Below are 27,358 nucleotides of genomic sequence, written 5' to 3' on the forward strand. Positions count from 1 at the left end.
ATACCATACGAAAAATTAGTGTACACTAGCAAATTATATACACGAGGAACCATGATAATAATAGTTTCAGTATATTTTCAAAAAAGCCTCCTCAGGACAGGCGCTACTAGCGACGATGCGTAACGTACGAAAATAGCTTATTTTAATTGTACATCATTTAAAATTTCCTTACCAACGCGTTCAGAATAGTCTTTTCGTATATCAGTTTTAATATGTTGAAAACGAGGGGAAAGACACTCGCTCACAAAGTTTTATTGATTTAACGTCTATATTTTAATACTCATTGTTTCTGGTTGAAAATTATAAAATGCTACAAAGTGGTCTAGATTTTTTCCGATCTAGAGTTTCAATGACATGAGTAATTAAGCTATAGACCAGAGCCTTCTCGTTAGTGCTTGAATAGGGCGCTTGGTTTGAATCATACTCGTATGGTATGTTACCGCAGTTCTGGTTTAAAACGAATTTACATCTCGGGTAATATTTAGCGTGCTCTTCCATCGGAATATCGTTCTGTTCCCAAACCAATAGCTCTCCAGCACAACAGAAACATTTGACACAATCTTGGTTATACGTGTAGTAGAGACCTGCGTGTGCTAAATCTCTCACGTCTATGTAATCAATCGGGAAATCCTTAAACGACTGTAATCTCAGAAATTCAGATCGCATAGGTCCTAAATTCCAAAAATCGTTCGTTTCGCGTAGCACGGGAATGTTATCCGTAGTTTCATCCTGAACAAATTTGCAATTCGGGAACCGTTGGATGTGAATTAGTAAGGGTACATTCCCCTCTTTCCAATCGTTAACCAAACCATCACAGCAGAAACACATGACAATATTTTTATTCCCAACGTAAAAAAAGCCGGCGTTTGCCAACTCGTTGACATTTAAAAAGGTTCCCGAAAAATTTGAGTTGAAACTCTCTATTCTTTTTCTTTCAAAGTGCATTTTTACGTATTTAAAGCTGGTTAAAAATTTAGCTCGCGTAAAATGTAACCGGCGTCACGTAGCGGCCACTGTCGTCACCTAGCGGTAAATTGTAACTGGCGTCACCTAGCGGTAACTTAAAAACCGCTATCTAGTGGTTATGGTTTTCAAAACACCTGGCACAAGAAAAAAAACCAAATATATAGTTAAACAGACGAGCGTTATTAAAGGGTACTCTTCGAAGAAAGGCATTTCTTCCAATATGTTAAACTTTATTTAAACTTATTAAGTATAGTACAATAATACCGCCTCTCAAACGGTACCAAAAAGTCCAAAATTGCCCTTTCAGCCGCCACACTCAATACCGAAAACACCTGCCAGTAAGTTATTTCCGCCCGTTATTTCATATGACGCTATAAAATACGTTTAACCATTATTATTACCAAGTTAATACGCGGGAGATTATAACAGAAAAACAAGTTATAGCTTTGGTCCGAGTTTTGACGACAACGTCTTTGTTAGGCTTAGCTTTTTACTGCATTATTAACCGAAATATCAACATTAAACTAACATACAGGAACATTCGTTGGTCAAGTATTTAAACATTGCTTACATTAATAATGCAGTCGTTACAATCAGGGTAGTGTGTGCTGCCACTAAGTTCTTAATTTACCTCTGGTGGTGAAACTATAATGCTCTTTAATACCCTCGGTCAACGAATTAAGTAACGTTCGTTATTTGTTACGTTTATAAGAGTTCAATTTACCCCTAGTGGTGAGAAATGGCAATACTATAATGTCCTTTAATAAACAACGAACGTTTATAAGAGTTCAATTTACCCCTGGTGGTGAGAAATGGCAATGCCACTCTAAAATCTAAATAGAATCTGTAAATATTACTATAACTCCATGTCTGCTAATAATACTAAACTATTAATCATTTTAAAGGTTCACAAATTGAATGAGCGTTCTTTCACGTAAAGGCCCCTCCCATAATTTCGCTACCACTTACGAAAATTAACGGACCGTACATGTTAAAGTCTATTAAACCACTACGTAAACATTCCTCGTGCCGCTTGGTAAACACGGAATAATATACAGCTAGTTAACGATAGATTAGAGGATCTTTTTTACGTTTATTCAATATTAAAGATTTTTACGACATTTATAACGGCTCAATACAAGTATAGTTCTTAATTCTATAATTTATATACACGATATTATTGATAAACTAACGCAAAATTATAAAGAATCGCAGACATGTTCGACTGGTTATATGTTGTCGTAAATGTTTTATGCAATGTACACGTTTAACACGAATAACCGTTTAAAAGTTCATATAGGGGCGACTTGTTTAAGTAACGGTTTAGGTAACCCGAATCCATAGATACCAGCGTGTTTAACTTTTTATAATCAATTTTTATGGACATATTCTTAAGCGACGAAAATTCAGAGCTGCAAACGTTGTTAATTATACCTAAGATACCACAATATTAATTCAAACCGTCATTGATCTATTAAAATGATGAACGGTTATTGAAATATCCATTACAAAGTCAAGTGATCTACCCTACAAAGTTTACTATTATTTAAATTTCATGAGCGCGAACCGACCTTGTTATGTAAATATTTCGTATAGTGTCAATGTATAAATGCATTATATTTACTAGGATTTATAAGCGGTAATATTAAATTTTATGCGTAAAACTGATATTTTGTGGAAAATGTATACGATGTGCGTAAAGACTGTGAAACATTTATAAGGCCAGAGCTGCAAACGTTGTTAATAATCCCAAGCTTATTCTTAATATAGGGACAACTTGTTTCAAACTGGGAGGTTAACGAATTTAACATTGAACTTAAAATGACGACGCCGAACAATGTCATAATATTAATCAGCTTATACCCAAGTCATCTAGCGACTTTTTATGTATGTGTTAATATATAAAAAACCGTTGGGTACAACTTGTTTAAAAACAACATTGTACGTGATCTAACAAAGATGGCCCCGCTTGACAATTTACCACGTTATGTACTGTTAAGAAGTCTACAAAGACGATGTAAATATACTTTTACAAGTAATTGATAATTATTACCGCGCCACCCTCAGAAGTAATTATTTTTCTACATTTAAAAATATCTAACACGTCCCCAACGCAACTGGACCCCAAAGCATTACCTTAGTTTATTATAAAAGTGGTAATATTAAAAATGATAGTTTCTTAATCTCATTCTCCTTATCTTTCGCGAACAAAACATGTTCGATTTCTTATTAGACCAGACCGAAGGTACGGTAATATAAAACAATTTAAACGATTTATGTACGTGAGGCATTGTTAGATTAACTTTACACGAAAATGGTTTCCCCTGTTTGGGACAACTTAACCAAATATTGAAACTTATACAGTTTTCATATCAGGTAATCATGTATCCGAATGAAAATATCCATAGATAGCGACGTTTATACCTAAAAAATGCATTGCATGATTATAATAATTTTATTTATGGAAGACCCCTTTCATTAACCATAAATCAGATGATCACGTGACGCGGCTTTTTGATCGAACCATATAGGGAAAACTTGTTACACACGCCGACACGCGAGTTATTGAAATGTCTTTTGGCATTATGTAATTCACCCTTTTCAACACATGTTTACGTGAGATGACTCCAAAGACGCTTCCTAACGGATGACAGGATATACTATCTTTACCCCGTTATTAACGTATTGACTATGTTAAAAACTTGAAATATCCAATTAAAAACTCCCTCATTTCTTCACCCCAATATAACCTTGAATACACAGTTTACATTTCATAAATTTTAGGCTTAATAATCACGATGGCCAGGCTTAACAATAAAACTTTACCACGTAATGCACAATGTTTCTCGCGCGTCCTCATTAACGGTAATATAAAATTAATACATGATGCATTGTCATAATATTTATCAGCTTACACCCAAAACCGACTTTTAATGCGACGTTTTATGTTAATATATATATAAAAATCCTTTAGGGACAACTTGTTTAAAAACAAACTTGATCTAAAGTATATATGGCAAATTTCCTAAAAATAACAGACATGGACACCCTTTTCAATACACAGAACCCGTTTGAATATGAATCATTAAAGATGGCGGCCAAAACACATGAATTTTCCAGCCAAAAATGACTAACAACCGCTAAAAGAGAGACCACTCGAAACCAGCCTACAAACTTTACCCCGTTATGTGTTGTTAGCGTAAATATGAATCATTTTTACCGCGCTTCGGGAAGGCGCGTTTAAGAGTCTATACTTTTTATGTGCATAAAGATTAATAACCTAAAAACCGTTAAAAACGTGCCCGTATTAGGGGTGACTTATATTTGAAACTTCTACCCGAATCCAAAGATACCAGTCTAGTGGTGAAGCATTGACAAATGTTAAACTTTCACCAGCAATCTTTATGGAAGACCCATTTCAATTACCGTAAATAAAATGGTGCGTGTCACGTGACGCGGCTATAATCATTAACGAACCATATAGGGACAACTTGTTACCCAATGAGACACCCCTGGTGGGACACTATAAAGATGACCACGAATGACAGGTTATAACACGATACAAGCTTTATCCCGTTATGTTCAGTCATTAAAAGTGAATCATTTTTACCACGCTTCCTAACGGTTATTACAACACAGCTTATTATGATGTAACCTTTTATTATACCTTTAACTCTCAATTTCTTCCTAAGAGTTCAACCAAGACACCACTTGTTAATTGGTCGATACATTTTCTCCCTAATCATTTCACATGTTAAAGAATTTTCAAGTCAAAAATGACTAAGAGTTCTTATAACAACCGCTAAAAGAGAGACCACTCGAAACCAGCCTAAAAACTTTACCCCGTTATGTGTTGTTAGCGTAAATATGAATCATTTTTACCGCTCTTAAAACACAGCTTATAAAACTCATTAATATTTACTTCTTAAGATTACTTAAGACGCTTCCTAACATTGATGTCTTGACAGGTAATACTTCCACGCTAACCGTCTTCAGAACATGTTAAATAATTTTCTCGCCAAAATGCTAAAAGCTCAACCATATAACATCCACTAAAAGAGATCACTTGTTCGGGTCCATAATCCCAAAGACGCTTCCTAACCGTTGTCAGGTAATTAAACCATACAAACGTTTATACTAGTAAATACAAACTTTACCCCCTCCACTTGTTCATTGATCTTTTTCGCGCTTACATCATCATAAACGCATGTTAAATCCCCGCCAAAAATGCTAATGAGTTGTTAACCATCTAGCAACCAGGTCAATTAGCTCTAACGTGTAATTATAAAGGTACAAACTTTACCCGTTTCCCCGCCATAAATTAATATTCAAACATATAATAAACCTAAAGAGTGTAACTACTTATTAATCGACGCTTACAATTTCCCGCGCTTTTCTAACCGAAACACATGTTAAATTCCCGCCAAAAATGAGTTGTTAACCATATAGCAACCAGGTCATGAACCCTAACGGTTAACTGGTAATTATAAAGGTACAAACTTTACCCGTTTCCCCGCCAAAATCATGTCAAACATAAGTGTACATTAATAAACCTAAAGAGTTTCACCACTTGTTGATTTTTATACACGCGACGCTTACACTTTCCCGCCAAAAATTAATATTCAAACATATAATAAACAAGATAACTACTTGTTGATCCTAAACACATGTTACTATACTATCTAACAGGTCAATGACCCCTAACGGTAAAACAATACTTGGCACGCTCATTAATATTCACCCTTTTGACCTTGAACAGGTCGACTAACTAGGCTAATTAATTAACACCTGTGCTCGTTACGCACGAGTGCACGCGTGACACGCGCCCGAGGGGGGCGGAATCGCGATTCCCCGCTTCATTCCCCCCGTCACGCAGCTGTGGACGAGTGGGGGAAAGCACGCTGCGCCCCCCGCGCTTGGCTAGAAAGAGGGGGGTAAACTACTCATTCATTTATTAAATTTATTATATTTTAACAAAGGAAAATTAGGACATTCAAAAATACCAAAGATTAAAGTTTTCTACAGCTTTGAATCTTTACTCATTCTTGTAATTGTAAAATTAATAAATGTTTCTTTATTTTCTGTTAACTTCATTAAATTTTTTTCTTTTTCTTTTCTACTATTCACTTAGAAGTTCATATAATTTTACAACGTAAGGACGGGTCCAAATTGAAATTCCCCCCTTCCGTTTAATGTCTTCTACAAATCAGATGGCGCTTTAAAGGTTAACGGCAAAAATTAAAATTTATTGACAATGACGATTTTTATTGTTAAACCATATTGATATATATTGTGCGCGGCCTCGTTGTTGAAGTTAATTAGACGATAGCCACTATATAAAATGGATTATTTGGTGAGTAATCGAAAATCTATTGCTTAATGAATTTCAAGTTAAAACAAATATTAAAATCGCAATACTCCTTCCACGTTTTAAGTGGATTGGATAACCGTTGGTTATCAAAATTAAATTATTATAGCGGCTGGGAATGTGTTACTGATATTGAGTTTTGCTATTAGCTGAACTGGTACCATCCGTTATATTAGCACCCGAACTGGGGCTCGACAATTGGTAGTAATTGCAGAATTGTTTTGCTAATTTTGTTCCAACTCAATACGGTGGTTGGAGATTGTACGATCTTAATAACCTACAAGGCTATCGTTTGTTGTACTATGGCCCACCTAGACATTAATGCGTCCGCTTACAGCTCCACCTCCACAAAGTTTTTACCTGTCACGGTATCGGTCATTTTTCCAACAATTGTCCCACACCTCGTTTGGGAAACGCTGCAACGGGCCGCGAAGAGGGAACGCGCTGGTTCGACGAGAGGGCACAGCCCGCCAGAGGTTCCCGTATCAAATAGGCCTAGTGACTAGAAAACGCAACAATCTCGTAGGGATTAAAATTCGATTCGTCCATGATGAATGTGTCGCTCGGTCATCTTTTATGAGTCTGACGCAATGGCGTTAGCTCCACGGTTCGGATACAATTACTATTAATTTACTACCAACTGGTAGGTTAGGTGATTGAAAATATACTTTTACAAGGGTATCGGAAATTTTTCCCTTTAAATTTAATGAATGCAAAGTATTTTACTCGCGAGTTCCTTCACTTCTTTGTGATATTATTCTCGGTAGGGATTTTTTAACAAAACATGCTGTCATTAACTACTTCAGTGCTTTCGATACTGAACCTTTTGAAGTTATATTACCCACTCTAATTAACGGAACATCTTTCAGTACAGTTAACCACCCTAAACTATATCATTACCGGGCCAATTTCGGTTTAATTAACCACCCATATTAAGTTCGATACTGAGACTTTTAAAGTTTAACTACTTACTCTAATTAAGATCAACACGGGACTTCTTTCAGTGCAATGAACCACCCTTAGTAAATTCGATACTGAACTTTTTGAAGTTTAATAGCCTGCAATCGTATTATCTCGAAATAGAAAAATATATAAAAACGTTGCATAAGCGACCACCAAAATGTTTTACTCACATAAGCTTTAGTGTTTTAAAGAAAATTTCCATCCTCGTCTCATCACTCAACAATTTTTACTTCATTATAACTCTTTTCACCAAATCTATGTAATGATCATGTGTTGGGTACCTAAATTGAATATGTTGTATTAAATTTCAGGAATAATTTTAAAAAGAATGCAATAACGTAACCAAATCCAATAAGAATTAAAGATGCATGGTGAAGCGAGACAAACCTTCAAACATATACGTTCATAAAACCGCAGAATCATCCTTTTTATTTCGTGACCGCCCTATGGGGGGGGGGCGGAACAAAATTTTGCGTATACTCAATAGCGGTACAAGTAGATTTTTAGCTATTAGTGCCCGTAAAGGCGGGAGATAATCGTTCGACATTGTAGAGAGGTCTACGGGTAACCTCTCTGAAAGAGAAGGGGCGGAGAAAACTGGAAATTAGTCACCTCGTAGCGTTCGCAAAGGCGTGCTCACTGCTCCAAATCCCGAAGAGCAGTATCGGTTAACCTATAAAACGTTCTGCGGAGAAGACGAAGAAAAGGAGGTAAGCTGCTAGTAAGCGTAAGCTCTCGAGAAAGGTGAATTTTCTGTTTAAAATACTAGAGAGTCCGACGAAGTGTCCTCTCTGTATGAAAGGTGCGGAGAAAAGAAAATGAGAAACAATTACCTAGTAGTGGTGACAAACTCGCCCTTACAGGTTCAAATCACGCAAAGCATAATTGGGAAAATTGGGAAATTGTCTTCCCCCTTTTCGTAAAATGGCCCCGGAACTAGCCTTCTTTAAACGAAAATATTTTTACAAAATGCTAGTTCCTGGGAGTAAAGATTTTTTTTATCGTGTTTACTGTCTACTCAAAGAAAAAGCAAGAATAGTTATAAAATAAAAACTTGCACTGGCTAAAGCTGCAGGTGATAGATCCATGTTCAACTTTCACCTAAGAAGATCGGATCTATCATGGATTAATCAAACGGAAATAGATCCTTCTTAGGTGAAAAATGAACTTAGTTCTAGCGCGTCGCATCACGATGGTGGCGCCGCCTGGATTCAAAAAACAGGAAGCTCAACATCAATTTTAAAAACAAATGCCCTTGATAGTGTGCCTTCAAGGCTCGTCCAATGAAATGTGTACACAACACAGCGATAGCGTGTTTAAAGGCCTGGTGTGGAACTTTCTTATCGAAGTCGTGTATTTGGCAGAAGTAATAAATAAGTGTGGCACTTTCTTATCGAAACCGTGTGTGGTCAGAAGTAAAAATAAGTGTGGCACTTTCTTATCGAAACCGAATATAGTCAGAAGTCATATATAAGTGTGGCACTTTATTATCGAAGTCGTTTATGTGTCGCACGAAATAATATTATCACGTTCTTGGCGAACTTATTTTAATTTAATCCTCAATATCATGTGCAAACTAAGGCACAGTGTAGACGAGAGAAAAGCTTGGTCTCACATGAGGAGCAGAGCCTAATTAATAAGAACCATTTTAATTGCTTACCGCTAGTAAATTTCATAAAATCCATAATAAACTATTTAGTAGACGCTGGTAAGGAAGATAGTCTCATTCTGCGAGTGCTAAAATAATTAAAATGTCACTTCATTATCTTATATTTTGTGTATTTTAGTTTCCAGATCTTACAATTTGATAGATTAGGAAGATGCACAATACATTCTATTTGAAATAAAATAGAATTTGAAGGTCTATGGAGTATATAGACCAATTTTGTAATGTAAAATATTAAATATAATAACGGTAGAGAAAATACAACAAAGCCGTCACCAGACTACTTTAGAAAGTTAAATGGGGTCCATGATGAGCAATTCGTGCGTAGACGAAATAACAAGAAGGTTTGGAATTCTTACACATTCCGTTGTCAATGTAAAATAAGTATTGCCAATTTTCAACAATTTCCTAAATGTTGGACATAGCTGATAAAATATTTCGTTTGTCAATTTCGTCTTGGTACCAATTTCATTACAAAACGTTTATTTGAAGGTTCAGTTTTTAAAAAAGGTTCATTATTCAGCCTTTTGTGATTCATTTTACATACAATGAACCAAGAAGGCTTAAAGGTATTCAAGAAAAAACCATCGGGGGATCCTACTCCTACCACGGATCAAATGAAGTTGAAAAATGAATCATCAAAGGTTGAAAAATGGGATAATCATTTCACCAAATGACTAGAACAATAAGGATACAGTTGGAAAAAAAACAAGGTCCCCCCATTGACCTCTCTTTGGTCGCGAATATTAGTATACATTAGGGATGCAAAGGATAACCGGAACCTTAACCGAGAAGAACCGAGTAAATTCTAGGAACCGGAACCGAAACCGGAACCGATAATATAAAAATTTGATAACTGTATCCGGAACCGGAACCGGAACCGATATTTGTAAAAAAATGATAACTGAAACCGGAACCGGAACCGAGATTTTCATTGTTTTAAACGGTTTTTAAACAATTCTATAACTTTATATACCAACATTAAGCGCATGTTGAAATTTACTATTAGTTTTTCATATAAGCTCATCTTTATCCTATCTCACTCTATGTGGGTTTCTACGTAACTGTCAACTGACACACCCTTACGTATAATCAATTGAAAATAGGCTAGTCCTCCAAATGTTTGCTAAAAAACTGGCATAATCCGGAAATCCGCGATAGTTTTAGTTTTATTTTCTTAAGTCAGAAAACTCGACCCAATTTCACAAAAGTAGCAAAGGCCACAAAAATATTTGGCGTTTACTGCTACTAGTATGCCTTCCGAGCAATTATTTAGTGGGGTAATGGGCAAGCATAATTTTTGATCCCATTCGCAACCGAGTTAGAGGAGAAACAGCAGAAAAGCCAGTGGCGTAAATAACGCCCCGGCAGACTCCGCAATTGCCTATGGGACTGTGTACAGTCCAACCGCGCGAGGCCTCGTCTAGTTTTTTTCTCTCGTCAGCTCAAGTTAATGTTTTACTTGCTTCAAATATTTCTTTGTGTTTCAACAGGCGCGCCCAAAACTTTATAAATACAACCACAATAACAGTCGCATAAATATCCAAACAACGTACATTATTGAAAGTAACATACTGAAGTTTCAAAAGTATCGAGACACGTGTTTAATAGCAGATCGTTAAACCTTGTAAATTAATAACTAAGTTGTGTTTCTGAATTTAAAGTTTTAAAGGTAAGGCTAATTAGTTTCCATAATATAATCGCTGGCCTGGGTAGTTTTTGTCTAGAAAATCTAAAATTTCAACTTATGCATTTGCTTACATTTCACAAATGACAATGCTTATTGAACGAAATAAAATGGACTCCATTTCGAACGATATACTTAACTGAAATCAAAACTAGTCATAGAAATCCCGTCTTTATATTTTTCAATGAAATGAGGCAGGGGCGTAGGAACCAGGGGTAATGCCCCTAACTAGAATTTTGCTGGGAGGGTGCAGCTAATTCTCCTTGACCCCCGTTTCGTTTCTTTTTGCCCCCTCCAACTTCTAAATCGTTCCTACGCCCCTGAAATGAGGAGCGGAAGGGAAGGTATTATCTCTCCAAAACTTGAAAGTATAACATCCCCCCCCCACCCCTCCATCTTGAAACGATGAAACCGTAGGAATTTTCAAACATAAGATTTCATTTTTTCCCTACTTTATTGAATAAACAAATAACGCACTTACATGAATTCCCTACGAGATAATAGTAGCAATAACCTTTTTAATTATTTTACATTAAGTCATCTAGATCGCTTTTCTGGTCAGACTTGGGAGTCTGAACTCCAGACTTTCAAGTTCTACCAGAACCTTTGTTTTCAATGTTCCAGACGCTGATTGCCGTCATTTATCTTAATCGTTTCACTTAGGGCTTAAAGCCATTTTAAACCGTTTTATATATCTAATTGTAGAAGGCGATATATGTTAGCCCTAACTCTAGATTGCGATAATCGCGACTCGGCCTTAATGATTATAAGGGACCCCAAAAACAGTTTCGCGGGAGAACCCCGAACCCATAGCTACGTCACTGAGATAGCTACTTTTTTTAAAATATAATTTATCAAAAACAAATTTTATATTCTAAATAAATAAATGTGGTGGATTTAAGTTATCTTTAACTACATTTGAATTGCTTGTGTATTTAACTTTAATTAATACTAAACACACTGGAACCCTATAGGAACCGTTTAGGAACCGGAACCGATAAATTAAAATTTTGATAACCGGAACCGTAACCGGAACCGATAAAGCCAAAATTTAGAAACCGGAACCGGAACCGAGATAGTCCAAAAAAAGTGGAACCGTTGCATCCCTAGTATACTGTATAACGGGGTCCGATTATTTCATAATGTTCTGTGAAAACCTTCAATTATAATCCTCAGCTCTTAACTAATAAAAATGCTCTGCATAATTACCGCCACCTTACTGTTTTCGCAAGTCGCTAAAATGGGGCACGAAGAAAGTTTTCGTAAAACCAAAGCGAGACATTATGATGATTTAAAATACGTCAATTCATTACTGTCCGTGGTTTCAGCGACGGGATCTTACCCTAGTAAAGCTTAAAGGGATAATGAAATCCCTATAAAAATATATTTATTCTTTTTCTAATTCAAAAATAAGTACGAAAATGGTACTAACAAACTTTTATTGAATAAATTCAATTTTTAATTAAATAAAAACTTCAGTGAAAACTGGCTGTAGCAGACATTTCCACTGTATTTAGCCGCCGTCAAGATTCATATAGGAGAACCAATCGCCGCTCTTTTCACCCCTCGAGCCTAGCCGCCAATAAGGGATCTCAATTCCCAAAACCGAATTTTGTCATTCTTCACTCGCTTATTTTGCTAAGGCTACTTCAAGCAACTTCAGAATTTTCGATTATAAACGTAATAAATGATTTTAAAAAGGTTATTAAATAGTAATTGGAGGCAAAGCTGAAGATGCAAGAGGAACATTTAGGTGCGCAGCCATATATGTTTGAGCCTAGAGAAGCCGAACATAGAAATAGAGGTAGAGGTGTTAACTCTGATGGAGAGCCTGAGGTTGAGAATGAAGTTGGTGTGAACCCAAATAACGAACGAATCGGGAATACTAACTGGTTAGTAGTCTAATTTATTGCTATGCCTTAAACCTATATAGTTCTTTGATTCCAGAAATTAACAAAAAAAACAGGTGCAAATGTAACAACTGTGTTATAATGCCAACTGTGTCAGAAATGTTTTGCTGCCAGGAGGTCAGGCAAATCCGAGAAAAGGCTGTTGGTCTAGCATGTATACAGACCTTTCATTAAATTGGGTTAATTGCACCGATATGGATGTCCTAGAAAACAATTACCTATATCATGTTCAGCAAATGAACGATAGATATGATTTTAACATTCATGAGTAAGTTTGTCAGTAAAACTATAAGTCTATAATATTTTTCAATAAGTGTGTTATAGTAGAAATATTTTACTGAGAGAGATATATAGTGACGCCTTAGTGGTAAGAAAATCGCCCCCCAATGAAGCGCTGTTAAAAGCTATAAGAGGCTTTATAACAAGGGGATGCAAAACAATGCAGGAAGCCCAATATAGTCTCTCTTGTGATCACCTTTTGGTAAATATTTGGAATACAAAAAAAAAGAAGTGATAGACTTAAGAAACAATATTGTAAACTTATGGTAAAACCATATCTTTTCCCTACAAAATTAAACGTTTAGAGGATTCTTATAGGGAATATAGGTATATAGCCTACAGAAACTATATATATGTAGCTCATGGCAAAATGGGTTTACGTAGGAGGACATCGATTCCCAGCTGCGCAGTTGTAAAGATCCGGGAATCTGGTGAATACACCGGATTTAGGTATCCCCGATACCAAGGTTTCTGAGTTTTCATAGTGCTTATAATACCTAATTTTTTCATAATTTCCGTAATTTTTGTAAATCATTCCTTTGTATTATAAGTCAGTCTGATGGTATTATCATATTATGCCATTCATAGTATTTTTGTTATAACCCCTTCATTATCCTTAAAGGGATCGCTCACTCACAACAGGGGAAGGCATAGGGGTCACAAAAAACTGGTTTTGAAGCACACTGCAAGTCTGGATTTTATGTTACCCCTATGCGTCCCCCTGTTGTGAGTGATGGATCCCTTTAAATAATTCCATTATATTTTCAGTATTTCTTAAATAATTCATAGTATTAGTTAGTGGAATTATTGAATTTTTGTTATTGTTAAATTTTCATATAATTACAAAATATTTTGCCACCGAGATCAGTAGTTATTGTTTAGAAAGGTAGGCCAAATAAGTGGGCTAAAATATATTATTAATATTCTTAAACCTCTTATTATCCTTAAAGGCCGACTACATGATTTTTCAATGTACTCTCTTCAATTGGAAGTAGGCTGACTGCATAGCATATGTGACTTACAACCAACCTACTGCCAGTTCAAGACAGAGTACACCGAAAATTCATGTAGGTGCCTTTTAAGCTACCATAAAACATTTTATTTTATACCAAATCTATGCCCCCCTGAGGATTTGGGAGCACTCTGAAGGCTTGTGCCTGTGCATTGTGGGGGCCCTATATAGGCCTCATTTTCAATAATATAAACTTGGCCATAAGTTGGCCCCCCGCTGTTATATTACTGATTATGGAGAGGGTAAAAAAATTCTTAGCACTGCTTTTGGGTACATGGTTCATAATGTTAATTTGTAATTTCTCCTGTTATATTGTCATAACTGTTTTTGTAAATATTGTAATTTTTTACTTGAAAATAATACTTTTATTAAATTGTTATATTTGCAAGTCTGAAATTTCATTGAAATCTACTGCGTTTTTTTGCTACAGTTTTGTCCTTATCAACTCCTTTTGAATATTTAGCAGCAAAAGTTTCTGCTGTACACGCTGGTGCCATTAGGGTACTGCCTTAAGATGCTTTCAATGCATTTTCATATGCCATTTGTAAAAGATTATCAACATATTCTGAAAAAAAAAAGATTTATTGTGAATGGGCTAAGTATCATATTTAGCATTTATTGCATCACTGGAAAAGTTTAAAAATACCATATGTGTTATCTTCCAAAATAACCCAAGCAGTTGGTTCTCCAGCCTTTGCTTCTGGGTAGGCCACATAATACTCTTCTTCACCTTGTTGGTTAAGTCGTTTCGCTTTCTGTCCATTTTCATTAAAATGAAGGGCTACTAGATATGTTCTTGGAAGGAAATAAATGTGAAATTAATATCAAACAAAATCAAAGTTTGAGTTAACTACCTAGATAGCATCGAATCTTTATGAAAATGGATTCTTTTTGGTGTAAATGAATTCAGCACCGAATGGAAAACCTCCAATGAATAAGTTTGAAATTTCTGTGATAACTGCGCAACTGCGGCTAGAGTATTAGGAGCAGTGATAATAGGCAATAATTTTTGATATGTGATGAATTCTGTATATGAAATAATATTTAAAATTTTGGATTAAATTATATACAAGGTGTTTTATGGGACATAAGGAGTAACAAGAATGTATTTATTTATACCTTGGGAGAATGTCTATGCAGAGCCGTTTTTTAGCGTTTCTCTCAACCGTTGCGCCCCCCCTTAAAATAAACCCAATCGTCCCATTAATTCAATTGCTCCGTAAAATTTACGTCACCCGATGCGGTAGAATTAAAAGCGGGTGACTTTTATTCGTTTCTTTCCTTCCCCAAGGCATACCCTCCATTCTCCCCTCCCAACTTGTATGTCGCTTGTAGCATTCATTATGAAAAAGGTTCGAATCAGTGGGGTAGCCAGGATTTGGCTTCAGGAGAGGCACACAATGAAAATAAATAAAAAAAAGTAAAAAATTTGTACCCCCCTGTGCCCTCCCCTAGCTACGCCACTGGTTTGAATGTCACACTTTGGTAATTATGCTACTTTGGTAAAACATATTTCTTACCTCTGCTTTTCCAATATCTCTCATCCTCAGTGGATATCTCATCATGCAGACAATTTGGAAATTCTTTAGTGTGACCCTTATGTACGTCGCAGATATGGTTAAGTAGGGAAATCCATTTACCAATACGTTCATCCTTGGTTTCTGACGAGTGAGCTAACCAATACACGTGATTTATAAACGACTGTATCCAAAACTTCAGGTCTTCACAACCCTTTATTTTCAATAGTGCCCTTAGTTTCTTCTTTAAATCTGAAAAAAAAAGAATTTTTTTAAAAATAACTTAATAATGGTTGAAAACTTGAAACCATTGAAAAATATCTACTTTTAGCCACATGCCAGTTGTCAAATTCATGGGTAATTTCTGGGTGTTTTTTCCTTATATATGCTGTAATTGCAATGTGTCGATCTGTTACTAATTTTCCAATTTTAACACCTTTGTCACTGAAAAATTTTAAGCCTCTAATTAGGCCTTCAATTTCCATAGCGTTAGAGCTCTTGACTTCAGTTGATTGTACAAGCTCAATATGAATGATTTTTCTAGTTTCTCCAATCATAAAGTTGTACATCTCGTATTTAGCAGAGAAACCTAAATGTACAATTTCAATATTTATATTTCAAGGTTCATTTTATCAAAGAATTAAATTAATTAATAATTAACTACCTGGCTAATCTGCCCTTCCATCTGCGCAGACATTTAGGGGTGTTTCTTGCACTTTTTCTAACAGTTTCTCATGTAATTTAACAGCAAAATTAATATACAAATAAAATTAAATAAAAAACAATGGATAGCTTTATACTTTTTCTATTATTGGATGAAACATTCTTTGGTAATAGAAATACATTCTCAAACTGAAGCACTTGAGTTTAAATTGTTTCAAAACCATCAAAAATTTAGTGGGCAAAGCTCCAGAAAAGAATATGCATGCAGCGAGTTTATAATTTCCCCAAGCTGTTTCAACAAATTTTGGCTGGCTTGACGATTTAAAAATGTGGCCATCCAAGCATTGTGTCTCAATGCTCAGAAAAGAACCAGAAATTCTTCGATTAAAATTTGATATTGGACTTTTATGGCATACATGGCAAATTTTGAAAAGAGCGAAGAGACATGATGAAAAGACAATAAACTTCTCCTCAAGATGAGGATCAAGTTCAGATGGAAAGGTCCATTTATATCTTAATTAAATTTTACAATAAAGAAGAAGAAAATTCTTACCCTAGAGGCATAGGAATGAAACTCTAAAGCCTGCACTGAACTTTCAGCATCGTGAAAACTCAAGTCCAATCCGTGTGAAAGCAAAGGCAGTGGAACATTCTCTATACTCTCTTCTACATTTAATGCTTTGGATTTTCCATTGGTTCGGGGATTGGAGCCTCTACAAAGCTTGGTCCAGCATCAGGGTCACTAAGTCTCAATCTTTTAGACTGGTTAAGATCATTATTTAAATGTGGTACTGATCCACGTTTAAGACGTTGTTTTTCACCAGCAGCATTGAAGTTATAACAGTGATCAGGGAAGTGATTGGAACATACTGTTAAATTTACTGGAGGAACCCAATCATCAGATCTCCCTAATATTTTAATCCACTGACTTTTAATAGTAGGACCATTGGGAAATCTATGGAACATTACATTATGTCCTTTTGTGTTCTGGCGAGAATTATTACAGTCAAAAACTGCACATCTATCTCCAGCAGACATCTGCATTTGTAGAAAGTTACTGTTAGACTGATTTGTTCGGCAACTGTTAAATAATTCTCATAAAATTAATCTCTTACCGATGAAATTGAACTGAAACAGCTTTAATTAATATTCAATAAACTTTATTAGCTTTTTAAAACACTTATTACGTTTGTAAATACATTTTGGCGAAAATTCTGAAGTTGCTTGAAGTAGGCTTAGCAAAATAAGCGAGCGAAGAATGCCAAAATTCCGGTTTTGGGAATTGAGATCACTTATTGGCGGCGGCAAAATACAGTGGAAATCGGCCGGCGTCTGCTACAGCCAGTTTTCACTGAAGATTTTATTTAATTAAAAATTGAATTTAATCAATAAAAATTTGTAAGTACCATTTTCGTACTTATTTAAGAATTTGAAAAAGAATAAATATAGGTTTAATAGGGATTTCATTATCCCTTTAAAGTACACTCATCACCAATGTCAACTGGATCACCAGATTTGGAAAACTCCATTAACGAAGCTTCGGGAGACAAGAATAACGAAGTTGGCGAACAACAGGAAATCAACAAAGGTAAGTTTTTTATTTTTTTTTCACTTTAATAACGCTAGATTATCACATTTCTTTTAAAGCACACGCATCACCAATGTCAACTGGATCACCAGATATGGAAAACTCCATTAACGAAGCTGGCGAACAACAGGAAATCAACAAAGGTAAGTTTTGTAATTTTTTTCTACTTTTATAACGCTAGATGATAACATTTCTTTAATAGGACAATCAACACCAACTAAATCAAGTGGATTAGCGGAATTAAACGAAACCTCGGATGGAATCGATCACGAAGCGGTAGTGGGAAATTGTAAGTAATATTAATTTATTTGTGCCGTTATTCAGTAACGCTTTATTTTAAAGTTTTTTAGGTCAAACATTCTATGAACTAGACGGAGGATTGCTTGAACAAGCTATTTTAGATTCACAGATTTTCAATGACTCGGTCGGAAATGTTGTGACTTAAATTTAAATTAAGGAAACTGCAACAAGTTTTTTAAATAATTTAAAATATATATTTTTTGTAAAATGTAAAGTAAACATTTTTAAAAATTTCAGTACAAACTTTAATATTTTAAGTATAATCTTTGTAAATTTAAAAAATATATATTTTAAAATGTTAAGTAGAAAAATTTTTTAAAACAAAATAAAACTTTTACCAAAAAATGTTTGTTTTTTATTTGAAGTAATTTCTAGTACTCCCTGATAAATATATGGTGGTCTTAAATTTTATTAGGGTAATTTTTGATATGTTTTATTTACACTAATTTCTAATACTCCATGACAAAAAGAATATTCATTAATTCTATCCGATTTTTAATATTAATTTTAGGTACTCGATGCTGGTATAGACGGAGGGTAGTTAACAGTGAACTTATAATAACTTTTATTTATAAATTTTTGTGGCCTTCTTTTAGGTTTCAGGTAGACGTGGACTGAAGGTATGACGAAATATTGAAATTTTTATTACAGGTAACAAGAATATAATTTTTATTTTCTAGGTAGGTGTTTTTTCAGGTATCAACTGCCGGCATGTCAGAGAGGACGGAACAGAACTGGACAGCTATGCATATTTTTTCAGGTATCAACTGCTGGCATGCCAGAGGAGGACGGAACAGAACTGGACAGCTATGCATATTTTGTCCGGTAATTTTTCTTTTAAAGTATTTTTATATTACTTATATTACAGATAAACGGGTACTGACAGACTGACCAGTTGACTGTGTAATACTCAATTTTGATTTAAGGTTTTACCCTTAAATTATTTTTTCTAGGTACGGTGGTTTTAGACAAAGAAGTATCTGACAGACAGGTATGTATGAATACTAATTGTCGACTGACTGACAAGTTTGTATTAATAATACTTTATTTTCATGTAATGGTGACTTAATAGTATTTTTATTAAAGTTTTGAAAATATTCCTAATGACAATAGGGCTAAATATGTTTTTGAGATATTAATTTACGCGCAAGTCGAATTTTTAAGAGGTTAAAATAAAAGATACAATAGAAAACTAAGCATTTTTATTCATATGTTGATATTAGGAGCGTACAGAAGCGATACAAAATAATCAATTTCTTTTTTCCTTTTTAGTTTACGAGTTTTCTTGAGAAATTTTAATGGAAGCGAATTCTAGAAATCTAATGATGAAAACGCTAGTTAAAAAACAAAAAACAAACCAACAAATTTACTTTATAGTCAAGTTGTAGATCTCGACCAGTATATCATTATGACATTGCTTTAACGTAGTCGGAAAAGGATTTGGCCGTTGCTATTTAACCCCGACTTTAGGGGGTAATTAGTCTGTAACTATTTACCCCCAACTTTTGGGGGAAAATAGTTGAGGCTCAGATCCTGGCTATTTACCCCCAGCTTCTGGGGGTAAATAGCAACGACCGCGCGGACCGGGCTATTTACCCCCGAAAGTCGGAGTCGATGGTAAGTAACTTGTTCCGCGCGGCAGTTGCTATTTATCCCCAACTTTGGGGGCTCATTCAATGTCGGGGGAAAATATCTTCAACCGCGCGGACAAAGCTATTTTACCCCAACCAGAACGAAGCCCCGATATTAGAGGGTAAATAGTATCATCATCTTTACCGGCTGTTTTCCCGCCAAAATAAATGATATACCGGTTTTGAGGGGAAGTAGTCTTCGCCGCGCAAATCCGGCTACTTACCTTTCGCAAGTTGGGGCTTTAATTTCAGGGGGAATCTATAAAGGTTACAACTTTTCATAGTAAATGCTATTAGAGTTGAAATAAATTATAGTTATTACATTCCAAAAAAGAAACTTAATCATTTGTTATTATTAATTACTCTATGGGGAATATATTTCAAAAAAAGGGCCCATGGAGTTTAGTTGCTGGTGGGTCTAAAATCTGAAGCTACGCCACTGTTCAAAGCGACTGGAAAAAAAAGTTTCAAAAAACGCTGCACGCAGTGTATGTTTTATTTCCCAGTTTTCCCGCTCCTGAAATTTTGCGCTGAGTAGGATACACGGCGAAGTAGAGATATTTTAAATGACAAGAAATCCTCCTAGAACTGCTACAGTTCAACAAAAAATTCCCAGATTCAGAATTGTTTTTATTTGAATAACTATATTTATTGCATAGTTTACAATTTTCCCATTTGCTATTTATAAAAGTACAGACTAAGTCCACAAATAGGTTCAGCTAGATCAGGTCGCTGGTGACTGCAGTTATCATGGAAATGAAAACAATGATATACTGCAGAAAAAGGTGAAGAGGCTAGGTTCTGTGGTCCAGAGCCTGCGGTCTCCCATCTCCACTGGCGCGGTGAAATGTTTGATCAACAAATATTTGACTGTACTTCATTTTAAGCCAGCGCGAGGTCTGTAGCAAATGTTAAAAAGAGCCTTTAGGGTTTGTATCATAATAAAATAAAACAAACTTTTCTCGATTTAATGTCAGCAAAATTAAGAAATAACACGAGTAACTAACAATGTAAGTACATAAAGCTTACATAAGGATACTCTAAAAATTAGACAACTACACTTCTTTCACCATCTCTTAACGATATAATTAACCTTCGGAACCTAACATCATCGAAATTTAACAATTTGGGGTAAAATAGGAATCTATCGGTACAACGAGAATATTCTACAGAAGTAGTCAACTCTAAACACTTTTCGCCATTTCTTCGCGACCTTCACCATCGAAAGATGAAAAAACACGAAATTTAAAAGATTGGGGTAAAATAATGAATTTTCGGCACAACGGAATAGACCTATAAGTATGGATATTAAAGAAGTAGTCAACTCTAAAAACTTTTCGTCATTTCTTCGCGATACCATCGAAAGATGAGAAACACGAAATTTAATAGATTGGGGTAAAATAGTGAATTTTCAGAAAACCAAAAACGACCCGAAAGCAAAGTTATTAAAGAATTAACGACTTGCTACGAGGCCGGTAGTACCGCCAAATGCGCACAATGCACTATTGGTATACATTTTATACTAAGGGCTGGTAGCCCAGTTTGAAGAGAGAGAGATTATAAAAATGCAATCCGAGAAAGCTCGACCCTAACTAATTTGGTATAATTTTAGATTTATGATATGTGTTCGAGCGAAAAATAAAAGCGCGAAACTCGGACCCTACAGGCCTTCGAGATAAAAATAATAAAAAATATACTTAAAATGCAAGAAAATCCAAGAGTAGACCGGTTTCGCCGTAGTTGGGGCTCATCAGTACTGTGTAGGTATCTGGCGAGCGAGTTTTTCCAATAATTTTTAAAATTACTCCAAATTGATTAGGGTTTAGCTTTCTTGTCCCCTTTTTTGACATATAACCATTTTACGTGTTTTATATCGTGTTTTCTAAGGCCGCTGAAAGAGAGCACATACGACATTGTGATACTAATTTTAGTTTCGTCCACACAAACAAAAGCATCTTCGCGAGTTTTACTTTATGTTATTTGGGTTGAATCTTACACAAATTGAACTTGTAGTTTGACCCTAGGTTATCTCTGTGTTCGCTTCTCTGAAGTAATGCTATTTGATTTTAGACTTTCACTTTATTGAATTAAAATAAAATGACAATTGAACTAAATAAACAATTTGAAGATTGGGAAACTTGTTTAAAAAACCATTACGAGTATTGTGATGAAAAATTTTCTCCAATACTTTCTAAAGACAGAAGTACAACTTCTGTGGAGTCTTACAATAAGAGTTTGCAGAAAAACAGAAAGGGTTCTGCCAAATTACTTCCAGCTAAATTGAAATACGCAAAAGTAAAATTTATATGTCCGCATTTTGGTGAATATACTTCGCAATCCTCAGGAAAAAGAGATTCATCAACATTTCGAAGTCAGTGTACAGCTTTTGTGAGATATTCTGTGTCCTCGAAATTTACGACATTAGTTATATCATCATTGGATCTTAACCACAATCATGCAACCGGCCCAACTCTCTACAAAAGCTATCAAATTAACCGAGCTCTACGCCGTGCAAGCCAAGAAGAAAAAAAAACCATACGAGATTTAGTAGAAGTTCGCGGGGAAAATAAGTTAATTTTAGAGAAAATTTCGAGAATCACAGGACGACACGATATCCCAAAATCACTTAACAATTTCAAAAACAAGGAATCAATTAAGAAAAATCAAGATGGAAATTCTGCACAAAGGATGCTAAAACTTCTTCAAGAAGACAAAGAACTTGACCCTTCCATGGTAAACCAAATTAAGTTTTAACCTTAAAGGGGCTGGCAACTTACGTGGCGTATTTCAATTTATGGGTCCTTAAATTATGCTAATCATTCCCTTTGCATGGTTTCCCGCCTTCTTCGTATTCCCACTATACTGTTTTTTTCTCAAATTTCTGCAATACAGGTTGCTGATCCCTTTAAGTTTGGTAAAAATGGAGAGCCCTTTCAATAGCGTCCAACCCAAAATTATATCAAAAGCGGGTACATGATAATAGCTAGAACAAAACTAAACAAAAGTAAATTTTATTTTATTTTAAAGAAGTTCATTCGCATTTTATATATAAAATACTACAGTGGCGTAGTGAGAAACGTTTCTCCCCACATGATGACCATTTAAAGGCTTAGGTTTTCCTCTGTCTGTTTTCGTTTAGGTTTACTTTCCGCCGCCCAAATATCCTGGTGGTACACCAACGTGTTCTGCTGTTGGCCTACCACCAGGATATTTCGGCGGCGGGAAGTAAATCTAAAGGAAAACAGACAGAAGAATACCTAGGCCTTCAACAGTATCCCAAATGGTATAATGCAGATATGTATCAAAATAATTAAATCAGCACTGAAGTCGTTTATATTTTTAATACGATTTTTTTCATTACTGACGTTATCCAGAAAGGTTTTAGAAGGTCGAATTTCAAAAGAGGGTATTTTATTTTAAACAAGTTGGCCAAGGCCGACTTATAACTTCTCCTCAGAGGGTATTTACTAGTTAGTTCATTCCCCACGGATCGTTCCCGACCACTTTAACGACGCTTAACCATCCCCGGGGGAAATTCAATAAGTTGTATAGTGTAGTAAATCCGAATTACCAGAGAGGAATTTATATCAATTATCCCACACTATAGTGTTTATAAATAGTCAATTAAACAGACTATTTGGGTTAATTTTGAATCGGCTGCAGGAGTTGTTTAACAAGGGGAAGGCGGTTACTCGTCATAACCGATGTCGTTCGGATTCATATTATATGAATAAGGCTCGACTAGAATTGACAATGGCGGAAGTGGGAGCTATAGATGTCAAGTGTTTTGGAAATAAACCGAACGGAATACGAAGTCCTCGTGTACGCTTTACGTACAGTTCCTTCTTTGAAAGTTGTTTGCAATCCGAAATTTTTCATGATTATGCGCTTGTTAAACTAATATCACCCCAGTCCATTTTCCGTTCTAATCAAACCCTACATATAATATGAATCCGGACGAAATCGGTGATGACAAGTAGCCGCTCTCCCCTTGTAAGATTTTACAAATGATAAGTAGTGAAGACTTGAATATTTTATAATAATGTCAAATATTCTTTTATTGATTAACACGGGTATCAATACTTTAAATATACACATAAAGGGTGAGCTAATTTATTTAATGTTAATTAATTAAGCTCTGGGAGATCATAAACATTTAAACATCTAATGGCGGACATAAATTCATTACGCTTTAAACAAATAAATATCGAAACACTTTAACAAAGTTCAAATAATTACGGCCATAGACATTGTTCGATTTCCAATTAGGTAATTGGCTTCCACACGCGCAATTATAACATTACCGCACAATTGCCGCACCTCAGAAATAGTTAAGTTCACTGACTACCACTGACTACCATAGCAACGGGTATACGTTCAACAACTTCTTCTGGGTTAGACACCAATAACTAATTGGTAAGTTAACAATCGCCTAAACTGGTCCTATAAAACCACTCGCCCGTTCCGAACAACTCACTGGTTTCTGCATGTTCTTATATTGAAAGAACCTTTGGGTCACTGGGGGTTTTAAATAGACTAACAGGCCAGATTTAAAATTATTAATTTATTTTTTAATCGCCACTATGTTTATATAGAGTAGAAACACTCCATAGCTTTTTCTATAAATAAAAAAGCCAGGGGACGATAAAACTGCCATTTTGTTTTTAACATTTCTTCCAAAAATCACGTTACGTAACATCAACCTTTTCTAAATTTCTGAACAACTCGACAGCGGATTAACCATTGGTGGTTCTATGGTAGATCGCCCGCCTGTCTTGCAGGAGCACTCCGGTTCGAAACCCGTCCTATGCTATTGCAAACTAGCCTTTTAAGTTTTCATAGAGCTACGTAGCGGTAGACGCGGGAAGCTCGTAAACAACGGGTTTCTACTATATAGCTCTATGTAATCTGAAAGGCTAATTGATAACAACACGTATACCGTGAACGTGTGGTGGAAACCCTACCATTTGGACGTTGATCCATAAACCGTAACCCTCAGCACTCCCAAAAGCCAATAAATAGAAGTTAGAGAGGAAAAGCCTACATAACACAACATTCACACACGTAAAAACCACTACACATATACATTACAATAACAAAATTTCTAATAATAAAACTAATTTTTACAAGTTACTAAGTCAAAACCGTCGCGACGGTGAGCGTTAACAATATCTCTCACCCAACACCGAGTTTATCAGTTGACGTTCACCGTAAGCGTAGTGTTGGCCTAGTTCATCGTTTCAAGAGACTGCGAACACAGTTTTTGCACTTTGTCCCTGCGAACGCGTTCGCAGCGCAAAACAGACACACAGTCACACGGAAAGACACGGTGATTGTAAAACCCCTCCTAGGGAACATAGTCCCTTTGGTGAGGTAAAGTTTAATCTATAAATGTTAATTTTAATCATTTTGAATTAAATTTAAAGTCCCTAAATAAAATTTTATAAATTCTTTAAAATTTTAATCAAGTTTTATAACAATTTATCTCTACTCTTGATAAATAATCAGAATTCGACGAATCTTTTTTAATATTTGGTCAATTGAAATCCAAATTCTCGGTTTACGAAAATTTCAAAATATTTTAGATTTTTCACATTCGCTAGAACAAATGAAATCCACTTAATGTTCCTGCTATTTTCTACATAAAATATATATTTTGGACAGTTTAAATTGGTTTATGTAAATTTAAATTGATATATGAAACGAGGTTTATAATTCTGCAAAACGTTTATTTAGGTGGTGAACTTTCATTTGGATTCAGTTACTAAAGAGTTGGACTTCATTTTCTGGCTAACTGGAAGAATGAGAGACACATTTACAAGATACCCTGAGCACTTATAATGTGATGCTACTTATCCTTTGAATTATTGTAAGATGCCTCTCTACGTGATAATAGTTGTGGATGGCAATCTTGTAAGCGAAATAATAGCATTTGCTCTAGTTTGTCGAGAAACAGGCGACTCGGTGAAACAAGTTTTTGAAGCACTAAAAATATTTAACGAATGCTCATGTTTAATAAAAGCATCATGGTAGATAAAGACCTAGTTGAGATAAACGCTCTAAAAGATTGCTTTCCAAGTGCTATAATTGAGATCTGTCTATTTCACGTTCTTAAAGCTATTAAGTCAAAAATCCACTCGCTAAAATTGCCTAAGGTGGTCGAATTAGCTGCAAAAGAAGACGCCCAAAGATTAGCCTACTCGTTTACTGAAACAGCATTCATAGAAAATGTTAACAAAATGCTTGGAGACTTAGGAAATACTACAAATAATCGTCTGGAATCACTCAATCAAAAAATTAAGGGTGTGTGTCGGAAAAACGCTCCCCTGGATGAGTTTTACAGAGATTTGAAGCTTCTTTCCACCTACATTGAAAAACAACATGATTTTGAGAAATTTAATTGCCTAACGAAGCGAAAATTTACCAAAATAACATCTAAAGAAAAAAATGTCTCTGATGCAATCGAACTTATAAGAGAAATGTGTGTTCCTCAAATGGTAGATAAAATTACTGGACAATTTTTAATTGCAACGAACCAAGCAGAATGTATTCGTGTGGACAATACAACAAAAATGATTGTAAAACAAAAAAACCACAGTGACGCAATTTCAGATGGCGACACCTGTTCATGCGCTATATACTCTATGTACTCAATTCCATGCATGCATGTATTTGCAGTGAGAAAATACCTTAAAAAAGACTTATTTGACCCTGAAATGGTAACGCCAAGAATAAATAAAAAGATGGATTCAAACTATAACTTCTGAATCGGCACTTCACAATGAAACTGTATTTATTAGTAGTCACCCACGAAAATTGCCAACTTGTCGATCGTCACAGCAAAAATATTCGGACCTTTTGCCACACTTGAAAACTTTATGTGATGTGGCATCGACAACGATCGAGAAAGAGTACCGAAAAAGAAAAAAACCTAATTTCTGTAATTTCAAAAGCCTGGGCCCAAAACCTAGATGTCCAAGTTCTGGTTTCAGGGGAAATATTCGATGGTAGTAATGTTTTTGAAAAAAGTAGCAGTCAACAAACAAAGAGTTTGAACAGTCCCTGTGATAGTGAAATTGATGAAACTGAGATTTACGATAGTGGACGTGCCAAAATACAGCATATGTGCTGTATTTGGAAAAACAGCAGATTTAGACAGCGACCATGATAGTACAAATTCTAGTACCGAAAATTCGGATATTTAAAATTATAGTCTATCGGGTCCAGAAAACCTAAAAAAAAAATAATTCTAAGAGCAACCATGATACTGGTAATCAAAACCTTGGTACTAATAAAAATGTTACTGATCCTACTTCTCTATCACGTCAAGAACTGCTTAAACCCAAGTCTCATGACCTCAACCATATTTGTCAATACGCTTGTACCGAAAATCTAAATATTCAGCGTGCCAACCTTCCGTCTTTAGATTCGATAAAAACTAATGCTTTTGACTTCCATTTTGACACTGACAAAGTGCAGCTAGACGATGTTGATATTAGTAGTCAACCATTTCTCGGGAAAGAAAACTTTGAAAATTGTATTAATTTGGTTAAAGAACCATTAAAAAACAAAATCAGGGGAAAACCTAAAGGGGCCCTTCAAACCATTATTGGCTTAAAAAAGAAAACAAAAACATTCAATTAACTGAAAACATTGACACGCCAATTTTAGATAGAAGGAACAGGAAATCACTAACGCCAATAATTGTAGCTGACGAACCATTTGACTTTCCTGTAGTTCATTACCCGGCTGAAGATATTTGGAAAGAAAAACCTTTTCCATTAACTAAGGAACACGAGCTCTCGGTA

General features: G+C 35.3%; 2 protein-coding genes across 2 annotated transcripts; both read right to left on the reverse strand.

Moving 5' to 3' along the window:
- Positions 1 to 300: 300 nt before the first annotated feature.
- Positions 301 to 828, reverse strand: LOC149949061 (baculoviral IAP repeat-containing protein 7-B-like). The gene has a single exon (XM_090169141.1). It carries the CDS (start codon positions 826 to 828, stop codon positions 301 to 303), a length of 528 nt encoding a protein of 175 aa, XP_090025267.1.
- A 15,875-nt stretch (positions 829 to 16,703) lies between these two features.
- LOC149949062 (THAP domain-containing protein 2-like) lies at positions 16,704 to 17,075 on the reverse strand. The gene has a single exon (XM_090169143.1). It carries the CDS (start codon positions 17,073 to 17,075, stop codon positions 16,704 to 16,706), a length of 372 nt encoding a protein of 123 aa, XP_090025269.1.
- Positions 17,076 to 27,358: the final 10,283 nt, after the last annotated feature.

The sequence above is a fragment of the Leiobunum rupestre genome, chromosome 3 (assembly GCF_980474605.1).
Source record: "Leiobunum rupestre chromosome 3, qqLeiRupe1.1.hap1, whole genome shotgun sequence".
NCBI lineage: Eukaryota > Metazoa > Arthropoda > Arachnida > Opiliones > Sclerosomatidae > Leiobunum > Leiobunum rupestre.

What these genes read in the sequence shown, in the direction of transcription:
- LOC149949061 (XM_090169141.1), bottom strand. Translation starts at nt 828, where the DNA reads ATGTGTTTCTGCTGTGATGGTTTGGTTAACGATTGGAAAGAGGGGAAT.
- LOC149949062 (XM_090169143.1), bottom strand. Translation starts at nt 17,075, where the DNA reads ATGCAGATGTCTGCTGGAGATAGATGTGCAGTTTTTGACTGTAATAAT.